Source organism: Sus scrofa, chromosome 5 (assembly GCF_054392235.1).
Source record: "Sus scrofa isolate SSC_HxYL_T2T_F1_AM1 chromosome 5, Sscrofa_HxYL_maternal_Yorkshire_Landrace_v2.0, whole genome shotgun sequence".
Lineage (NCBI taxonomy): Eukaryota > Metazoa > Chordata > Mammalia > Artiodactyla > Suidae > Sus > Sus scrofa.
The window spans coordinates 34,366,181-34,376,792 of record NC_139387.1 but is presented as its reverse complement, the minus strand read 5'-3'; the positions used below and the strand labels follow the sequence as shown (position 1 = coordinate 34,376,792).

The 10,612-nt window shown below is 39.8% G+C and overlaps 1 protein-coding gene across 1 annotated transcript in view; it reads left to right on the top strand.

Annotated features, from left to right (window-relative positions):
* The first annotated feature begins 8,687 nt into the window (after positions 1 to 8,687).
* LOC146403313 (uncharacterized) overlaps positions 8,688 to 10,612 on the top strand; it is a 64,082-nt gene continuing 62,157 nt past the window's right edge. The window contains exons 1-2 of the mRNA XM_085024872.1: positions 8,688 to 8,711; positions 9,051 to 9,094. Coding sequence (XP_084880998.1) covers positions 8,688 to 8,711; positions 9,051 to 9,094 — 68 coding nt within the window. The remainder of the gene's footprint in view (positions 8,712 to 9,050; positions 9,095 to 10,612) is intronic.

Sequence of the window (10,612 nt, the reverse complement as noted above, 5' to 3'; positions counted from 1 at the left end):
ATATACATAATATTAATAACGCCTATATATATAATTTATATATATATACAAATGAAATTTTTTATAAAAATGTCTTGGGCTGTGGTGCTGATGGACTTATTTTTAGAAAAAAAAGAAGAGGAACTGAGAATGCCAAAAAATAGAGAATGTCAGATGCCAAGAAATATGCTCAAGAAATAAAAAACCATAATGAGAAAAATGTTACATTTTACACTAGCAGGAATCTTATTTTTGCTTCCATGAATTTTAAAGTTGCATTGATTTGACTCCACAAATTTCATTAACATCCCATTTCTGCTTAGACCTTTTAAGGATATGCAAATGATCTTTCTGAAATGAAGGCCAGAAACCCACATATTTGGAGGGTTTTTTTTTTTTTTTTATTCCTTGGAAAATTCCTTTAATGTTTGGAAAGTGTCAACTGTGGATACTGTCTACTCAGCATAGAAAATAGAATCAGTGAATGTTCCTTTGCTTCAACAGATGCTCTTTATAATCTTTGAGTTCCTAAGATTCAGAGGGTCCGTGTTTCTGAAAGGGAGGCCCAGATTCCACCGATGTCAGAATCACCTGGGCACTGATTAACATGCAGATTCCTGGGTCCCACTCTAGAGCTACTGAAAGAGAATATTTAGGTGTGGGGCCTCCAACCTCCAAGTGACGTTCATGCATTCCTGAGTTTGAAGACCTGGTGTAGGGTAAATATTAGGAAGTATTTCTTACAGATTTAGGCAAGTTCAGAAGGGACGGGATGGCATACACTGGTTATTTCACCAATAGGGGTCACTCACTCTTTAGTCTTGAATCTGGTTCTAACAGGCTGAGAGATAACAAAACCCACATGCAGAGGGTGAACTGATATTCAACAGAGGAGAAAACCAGGAGTTCTCTTCTCCAATGGATGAATCAGTTTTTTTTGGCATTAAATACTGATGATAATGATAAATGCCATCTTTTGATTACTTTGTGTTCAGCACTTTCCACATGCAACTGTAGGGGATCTCGTTTGATCCTCTCAAGAACTCAGTGAGATAGGTCCTTTATTGTATTTTACTGATGTCCCTGAGACGCAGAGAGATTAAATAACTTGGATTGGGTCATCCTTCTAGTAAGCGGAGGAGATGGTATCTTTGATTTCAGAATCTGGGATCATAGACCCCAAACTCTGGTGCTTTCGCAACTTTTCTAAACCTCAGTTTTGAGGGCACCTCACAGGCAAAGAGCTTTAATTGAAGTGTTTTTCTCCTCTTCCATGCCTTCCTGAGATCCAGCTTGAGCAGCTGGTGTCACATGCCCCGTAGTGGGACCTAGGAGCCCTGTTATAACCACAAGCAGAGGGAACTTGATGATGGCTGTTGTCCTTCCCTATTGCTTTCCAACTTCAGGGATTCGCTGTTCTTTCAAATCACGGTATAGAGAAAGATCTAAGTGCCCACTGTGGGTGAAGATACATTGCTACATGTTCTTAAAAAATCTGGGAGTTCCCACTGTGACTCAGTAGGTTAAATATCCAGCATTGTCTTTGTGGCGGTGCCAGTTTCAGCACCCAGCCTGGCACAGTGGGTTAAGGATCTGGCGTTGCCACAGCAGTGGCGTAGCTTGCAGCTGCAGCTCAGATTAGATCCCTGGCCCAGAACTTCCATATACCATGGGTGTGGCCCAAAAGAAAAAAAAAACTGTAAGAGTGCTGAAAATATTCCGTTTCTCAATCTGGGTACTTGCTACCTGGATAAATCTAGTTTGTGAAAATTCAGCAAACTGTATACTCCTGAAATATGCACTTTTCTGTGTGTACATTACGCATAGTTACAAAAAGAAAGCTGTAGTCTTATGCTGAATTACGTAATTTAGTTGCTGAAACTCACCTCCTCTCTGCCATCTTCCTCTGGTCCCACTCCTGCTTACATTTGCAAATCAACAAACAGTTCTCTGGCAAGAAAATGGTAAGGTAATTATTCCAACAACTGCTTGTAGAATTATTTTTTAGACCAAAGCCTCAGAGTAGGAGTTAACCCTGGTGAGGGGAATGGTCTTATTTCCCTGCTGAATCCTTTTCATGTGTTGGTTTCAGTAATCTTAAAAGTTTAGCACATTTTTCTATTGTGTTAACACATTGTGTACTGAATAGGCAGACCCAAAGCATCTTGAATGTGCTTTCAGATTTTTGCTTAAGTAACCTCCCAAGACTCCCACATTCTTCAGTTCTGCTTGTATTGAGAATCAGCAGTTACTTTTAAGTTTTAATAAGTTTCACATGTTTTGTAGTGAAACTCTGTTTGGTTAATTCCAACCTTTAATTAGTAGCCTCTGGATTGGTGTATACCAGACACAGGGATGTTATTAGTGTGAACTGAAAGCTGTGTGTGTTACTCCATAACAGATCAAAACAAACCTTGTGTGCTCTGACAGCATTAAACCCCACTGAGACCTGACCAGGATATGGTTTTCAGTTGTAAAAGAAAATTGTAATTCACAAGTCCTTGCCAGATGTCGTACCCCAATACCTCCACTTCATTACATCTGCCCAGAGTAGGTGGTCATATGAGGTTCAGCCAGAGGGACTTGGTTTGGTATTTTAATCATGTATAAGTTAGATTTATTCAAAATACTTAAAGTGGGCATATTGGTATATCTTGGGCTGGGGGTTGAGCTTTTTAATTTTTAGGATACATTCAGAATGCACGTCTTAGGGATGTAAATCATACATTTCAATTTAGGAGGCAGCTTCAAAATCCTCGTATATACCAGAAGCTCTATCTTTTGACCATGTTAAATCAAGAAGAAAATTTTCACCAACAAAACGTAGAAAAGAGGCTAAGATAGTGGGAAATGAACCAGTCTTTTAAGGAGTAAACAAATGAATTCTAAAGTTTTTTGTTTTTTGTTTTTTTTAATCTGTAACCCATGCAACACTGTGGATGTTACCAAGTGCAAGGTTCCCAAACACAAGCAAACAACCCCCCCCACAAAAACAAACAAAACAACAAAAACCAAACAACTTTACTAGGTTGACCTAAAAAAAAAGAGCCAGTAAGTATTTTTAAAAACTAGTTTGATTGGCAGTGGCCTCTGAAGTGTTGAAAGGTATGAGATAAAGTTCAAGTGCTAATGCACATGGTGTGTTCACTAGTTACTCACATGCTTATGCCAGGACAAGAGACTCTACCCATCTCGGAGCTTAACACAAGACGTTGAACTTCTGGACTGCTAAGCAGTTTGCACACCCTTCCCTGATCAGTGTGTTATATGACTTTAGCAAAATACACATTTTGTAACTTACACTTCTCATATCCTTTTTTAAACTGTTAGATTTGTGAATGTTTTCTTTGGTTAGACAATTGGTCTTATTCTAATACTTATTTCAATATAACTTCAATATAAGCTCACAGTAATATGTAATGCAGATGGTAGGGCATAATAGTAGCTTTCATCTTACAAGAAAATCATATTTTATCTGGCTATAACTATAAAAAGTTATTCTTGAGGGAATGTTGCAGTGAGATTTTTTTTCCAATGAGACTTTACTAAAGGTCACTGTTAAATTCCGATTTAAAATATAAATTATTGGGTTTTTTTCCCTGTAAAGGAAAGCAACTCCAAGGTATTCTGGTTATATACCTAATTTGACACTAGGTTCCCTGTTGACTAATTTGAAAGATACCATTATGTTTCTTTGCTTTTAGAAGCCCCTGATTGCCCATCATTGACTAAGGAGCAACATTTTAAAATGTGGTGGAAGGAAGTTCTTTTAAAGAAACTCCCCTCTCTCTTTTCACACATCTTGAACTTGTGAGGAACCAAATAATCGCATTTTTGAGAAAGAGTGTTTTCTTTCTTCAACACCAGAAGCAAAAGATTTTTCTTTCCTTTCTTTCTTTTTTCTTTTTTTTTTTTTAAACAGGATTTTAGGATCTCCAGTGCTAATTTGTGTGTGTGAACTAAGTAATAAAACCACACAGGCAAACCTGAACTAGGCTCTGAGGTTGGAGAATAAATTTGAACCTTCTTTGGAATTTTTCCTTTTGACTTGTTTTCCTCTCCAGAAACAAACCACAGAAGCGGAATTTGTTGCTCTTCATGCTGTGTATAAATTGTTGTTGGCACCAACTTTTTGAATGATATTATCCTCTAAGCATCCTTCGGAGGGCCACATTTTTACTCTTTCCTCTCCACTTTAAATGTAAATATTTCAATTTCAACAAGATCCAAGGATCTCCTGGTTCATTATCTTTTTTAGGTTTTCATTAACAATTATTTTAGAAAAATTTCCCCCTTTTCAGATTAAAACAGATAGATAATGAGTTACTCCTTTCTTTTTGGTTTTGTGTTTTTGCCTACAATGAAAGAGATTTTAAATCTTTAATGATAATGTAAAGAAGTCTCCAGTCTTTGAAAGGATATGAGATAGACAAACTAAGAAAAAACACACCTTGTAATCAGTAAAATCTTTACATTTCATGAGAATGAGAATTGATACATATTTGATTCTTTTGGCCTTTATTATTAGGTTTGTTAACAATTTCAATTACTAACAAATTAAAAAAATTGATGTATCTTAGTTCAAATGATCATTTTAGCAGCACAAAGAAATACAGTGATGCCTCTGTATTTGTTGAGCATATGTGTATATACGTTGGGGTAGAGCAAATCTTCTATCTATCAAGTGTTCTCTTTCTATATATTTGGAGTGAAAATGCACAGCAATAACAGCAGGACGATTTGAAGCCAGAAGAAAGACCTGGTTTCCAGTCTTTCTTCTGCCTCATACAGGTTGGATGACTTTTGGTAAGTTGCTTAATTTCTTTGTGCCTCAATATACTCAGCTCTAAAAAGGAGGAATTAGTAACACCAACTTCAAGGGTTGTTTTTAGAGATTACAAGTTCTAACATATGTAAAGACATGTTGTAAACTGTAAAGTGATATGTTACCAACCAGGGATAAGTATCTGCTATGAGTAGCTCTCCTATTGTTGCCAAAACTCGACCCTCAGTCTGCCTGTGCTGAATAGAAACGTGGAGACAGAATTTGGGGTGAAGGAGAAAAAGATAGCTTTTATTGCTTTGCCAGGCGAAGAAGGCCACAGCAGGCTAATGCCTTCAAGACTGTGCCCTGTTTTAGGAGAGAACAGGAGATGGTCTTACAGTTTGGAATTGGAAAATAGAGCCACAGATAAGGGTCAGGGTAGGTGCCAGCTTGCCTTGCTCATTGACCAGTTCTGGTGATCCTCCTTTCTGGAACGAAGAATGTCTCATCTAGTAGTTAACATCTTCCATTTGTTGGGGTTTTAGTTCTCCACAAGAGCTCAAAAATCCTCTTATATGTATCCATCGAGGGGGGAACCAGGACCCTGCACTATTGTTTCTTGACTGCTCCTCTCTCATTGCAGCATCCACTCCCTTCCCTGATTAGCAACTGTTTGAACCTACCCTTTGGCTTTGGGGAAGGTCATGGAGGCTGAAGCTTACTCCCTAAAAACAAGAAATGGGGGACACGAAGGCTTTTGTACCCAGGAATCCCACAGGGCCCTGCTTGGTTTCACTATTAGTGTGTTTATTACATAAAACAACGGGGAGATAGTGGTTAAAAGACATCTTTGGAATTAGCCTTTCCTGAGTTCAAAACATGGCTCTGTGTGTTGTTAGTGCTGATAAACTTTGACAAATTTTCTTGATCCCTCTGACTCTTAGATATCTCATCTATGAAAAAGGAGATAATAAACTTACTCCAAGGGATTACCAAGAGGATTAAATAAGATAATATTTACATTGAGATCTTAGTATAGTGCCTGGCACTTAACAATTGCTCAGTACATAGTAATGTAATATTATGACTTTGTCTTTGCCAACAGTAGCCACTGTAGTTCTCCTTGAGTAATTATAATCATTGCTTTTAAAAAATGACATCTAGGAGTTCCTGTCGCGGTGGTTAACGAATCCGACTAGGAACCATGAGGTTGCGGGTTCGATCCCTGGCCTTGCTCAGTGGGTTAACGATCCGGCGTTGCCGCGAGCTGTGGTGTAGGTTGCAGACGTGGCTCTCGGATCCCTAGTTGCTGTGGCTCTGGCGTAGACTGGCGGCTCCAGCTCCAATTCGACCCCTAGTCTGGGAATCTCCATACGCCGCAGGAGCAGCCCTAGAAATGGCAAAAAGACCAAAAAAAAAAAAAAAAAAATGACATCGAGTATTTATAGCTGACAGTATCTGTACAAATGAAGCAACTCAGTAAACATTGACTATATATAAAACCCTAACCAATATGGAGATTTTTTTGGTGTTTTTTTGTTTGTTTGTTTTTGGTTTTTTGTGGCTATGCCCTTGGCATGTGGAAGTTCCTGGGCCAGGGATAAAACCTGGGCCACTCTAGTGACAATGCCAGATCCTTAACCCACTGAGCCACATGGGAACTCCAGTATGGAGTTTTAAAGACATACTTTGCATTATCTAGCAAATGCTTAGTCTTTTAAAAGTATTTTTTATAATAATGGTATCAATCAAGGCATAGCTATATAAATTTACAGTGATTTTTTTCATCACAAAATGTCAAAGATACTTACAACTGTTCTTTGTCCAAGGACTTTAGCCTAAGATAGGTCTTTAGTCACAACATAATTATCTTTATAAAGTGCTTGCTAATAATGTCAAAACCCCACACTTCCTATGAGGACTTCAGCAGAATTATGACAGTCCAACAACTTTGGAGCCTAGCTTAAAATACTTTTAACCAAGAAACTGTATAAAAGCATTTTGACGGTAACATTAATTTTTCATAAAATAAGGATCTTGATTTTCTGTGAAAGAAATCAAGAAATCAAATTGAAAACAGAAAGTCTGCAGATTATTCTCCAATTTTATTGCACCCCAAGTTTTAACTTTTATCACCCCAAAAAGTAACAGTAGCTGAAAGAGTGGGATCACACAACTAATTGGCATAAATGTCAACAGACAGTGAAAATAGCCAACTGGTAAACAACAGAAGGCAGAGGTAATGAAAGCAGGGCTAATATACATTTTAAATAACGATGCTGTGAAATTTGAACAACAAATAATTAAGGAAGTTCTTCTTCCACGAGGCTGATGAAAATGAGGACTCCAACACCTAAGAATTACTGCTCTTTATCTGATCTTCCCACTGGTGTTGCTCAGGCCTTTTAGCACATGCTTGAGAATTTGGAAGCAGACACTACCATTATTTGACAGAAGAAGATGGGGAGATGGGAGAGAAGTTAGGGGTGTCTGGGAGACTGCAGGCTGGGGGTGTCATTAGCTGAAGCGGTCTGGTGTCTGACTCAGCTCGCTGTGCAAGGCCCCCTAGGGAAACTGCCCCACTTCTCAGCCTTCTCAGGAGTTTTTCTTTTGATCGGTAAACCCCCGGGAGACTCCCAAATCATGCCATTTTGCCTTTGCACATGCTTCTCCTTTTGTCTGGAAAAGTCCTCATCTTCCTCCTGGGGACCTTTTGTTCTTTCAGAGCCGCTCAAACATCACTTCCTCCATAAAGCCTCCCTTCCCTCGGCACACCCCAGTGCACCCCACGTGGTGGCGTGGCTGATCTCCAGGCGCTGGTCGTATATTGTGTATTGTCAACCAGCATCTACCTCGCTGTGCTGTGATAGGGGCCTTACCTGCCTCTACTGTAGTCTCCAGTGGGGCTGGTGGTGGATTCTTATAGCTTCAACACCCAGAATAGTACCTGGCAGATAGAAGGCCTCAGTGTAATCTAAAATAATGGAATATAAATGTAAATTAAGCAGTCTCTATTCACATTTTATATAATGTCTTATAGGAGAGCTTAAGTACAATGAATAACCCTGAAGGAAATTCTGAACCTGGATGTTGACTAGGAGATTGAAAAATTAATTTTAAAATGTAAAGGAATGAATTTGAGTGGCATTATTAAGTGCTTGTTGAAAGAAAAAAATTTCTTGGCATTCAAAAAGTTAAAGAAATATGGGGTTCGGCAAAATTAAAAATAACATATATTTAAACTGCAGGTTTTACCAGGGCCCAGTTTATTGTGTTTTGTTTCCTTACCTAAATTTTAAATTCCCCAGGGAGAGAGAATATTTTTATTTCTATTTCCCAACAAGTAGGCACTGTGCTTGACATGTAGTTTAATGCTCAGTAAATGCTTAATTGACATCACACACACACACACACACACACACACATGCACTCTTCACCACCACACAGAAATACCCCACATCTTGAAAACCAGTGGGAAACCTGGCACTATTTTTGGTTAAGAAATGCATACTAAGATAGCATCTTTTTATGGAATTAACAAATACACGGTTAATTCATGAATAAGACTATAAATGCCTCAATCCATGAATGATCGAGGGTCCTTCCAAGGACCTGGCAGCCCAGTAACTCCAGTGAAAGAAACACAACCTCAAGGGTGTTTTCCCAGTATGGAGCTGTCATTTGTTTGTATTTTGTCTTTGAGAAATCCTATAGCTGCTACTGTACCCCAGAGCTGGCATGATGTGAATGAACCTCTAGTTGCAGGAATGATTTCAGCTGTGAGAACTTCTCCAGACAACCTGTTTTCTCTATTTGCGTGAGGAAGAGAGAGAGAGAGCAAATACAAGAATTTCTCCCATGCAGGACTCACTTCCTCTGAGGCCCCAGAGAAGCCATTTGAACCCTCTTCCTTAGTTCCTCCAGCTGTAAAATGGAACTAATAATGACTAATAATGGATTTCACAAGGTAACTGTGAGGATTAAGTAGTCAGTGTTTCAAGGTGGTAGACTCCAAGTATTGAAATATTTCTATAATCTAAAACTCTGTTGGACCTATTTTTCCTGGCTGAGCATTAATGTTTTCTATTAGTTTGGGTTTTCAAATCCCCTCAGTTCCTTTAAATACCCAAGTCAAGTGACTCGCAAGCAAGATGATTTATTTCTATGTTAAGAATTCCATTTTGTGGCAAAGACATTTCTAGAAACAATAGCACTTAGCATTAAGACAAACGGCGAGTTCTCATCTGAGCTACATTGCAACTGTGGGCAAGTCCCCACATTTCTTTGTTCCGCTGTTTGCTCTCAGGTCCGAAATCTGTGCCTGCCTATAGGTTTGCGTGAAGTAAAGAGGTAACATATGGCGAAATGCTTTAAGCTCTGTGGTAAGGATGCCAGAGAATATTATCCTACAGACGTGAAAACTGAGTCACAGAGAAGCAAGCAGGCTTGCCTCAACTCATGTGACAAGAGCATCAGGAACTCTACTCCATGCCCTGAGTTACAACCAGATTTTTTTTTTTTTTTTTTGGTCTTTTTGCCTTTTCTAGGGCTGCTCCCGTGGCATATGGAGCTTCCCAGGCTAAGGGGTCCAATTGGAGCTGTAGCCACCGGCCTACACCACAGCTCACAGCAACACGGGATCTGAGCCATGTCTGCGACCTACATCACAGCTCACGGCAACGCCGGATCCTTAACCCACTGAGCAAGGCCAGGGATCGAACCCACAGCTTCACGGTTCCTAGTCAGATTCTTCAACCACTGAGCCACAACAGGAACTCCACAACCAGATATTTTGGCCTTACTGCTTCCTAAGTACCTACAGGGGTAGAGGTTTCTCTTGGAGGAACCACCCTTCCTGCTTGGGTGAAAGTCGACTTTCTTTCACCTGTTGAGCTAGCTTTTGCCTCTCTCTAAAAATGGAGTTGTCTCTGCCTGAAGGACAGAAGTGGAGGCTGCTAAGAGCTTCTTGCCAAGGAAAAAAGCCTGGTTGGAGTGTCCAACTGAAGACTTATTATTGGCTGCTGAGAACAGTGTTATATGGCTTGAAGGAATCAAATAAAGTCTTGAGAGGAGGCCAGAAAGGCCAAGAAATGCTGTTAAATCTCGAGACCTGTATGATGCAGAATAAGTAAAGGGAACATATAGGGTGTAAATTGAGTTGTAATTCCAACCAAGTCAGCGCAGTCTGTTGTGATGGCCAAATAACAGATGCATAAAGGCTTAAGGACCCCACATGTTACAGACTGGCTGCTACCCAAACACCCTTGCAGCTGAAATAGGAGTCTTATAATCTTGCAGAGACAAAGCCTTAAAGACAAAGCAGCCGACCCTCTTGACTAAAAGTGTTTGCAATGGATATATTGCTGGTAATCTTAAACCTGTTCAGCAGAGAGGGGGTGGGTGTGGGAAGCAAGCAGGTTTCGTAGAATGATGGGTTTTGTGTAATGCCTGTGACCTCAAGAATACTCCTGTGAGTATTAGTGATGTACCACAATAGTATTTGGGCACAGGACTCCCTAGATTGGGAGTTTCTTTTCAAGAAACTGGCATGATTCCTTCAAGTCCTCCCTGCTGGTTCCACCTCTTTGGGTCTGAGCAGAAAGGGGAAGGAAAGAAAAACAGAAAATAATAGCTGGCATTTTTTATCGCCTATTATATCCCAGGCTCCGTCATGAGTATATGCAGTATCTCATTTAACTAACATCTCTGATGTTTATGACCTGCATTTTTTTTTTTTTTTTTTGTCTTTTTGCCATTTCTAGGGCCGCTCCTGCGGCATATGGAGGTTCCCAGGTTAGGGGTCCAATCGGAGCTGTAGCCTCCGGCCTACACCACAGCCACAGCAATGCCAGATCCGAGCCACATCTG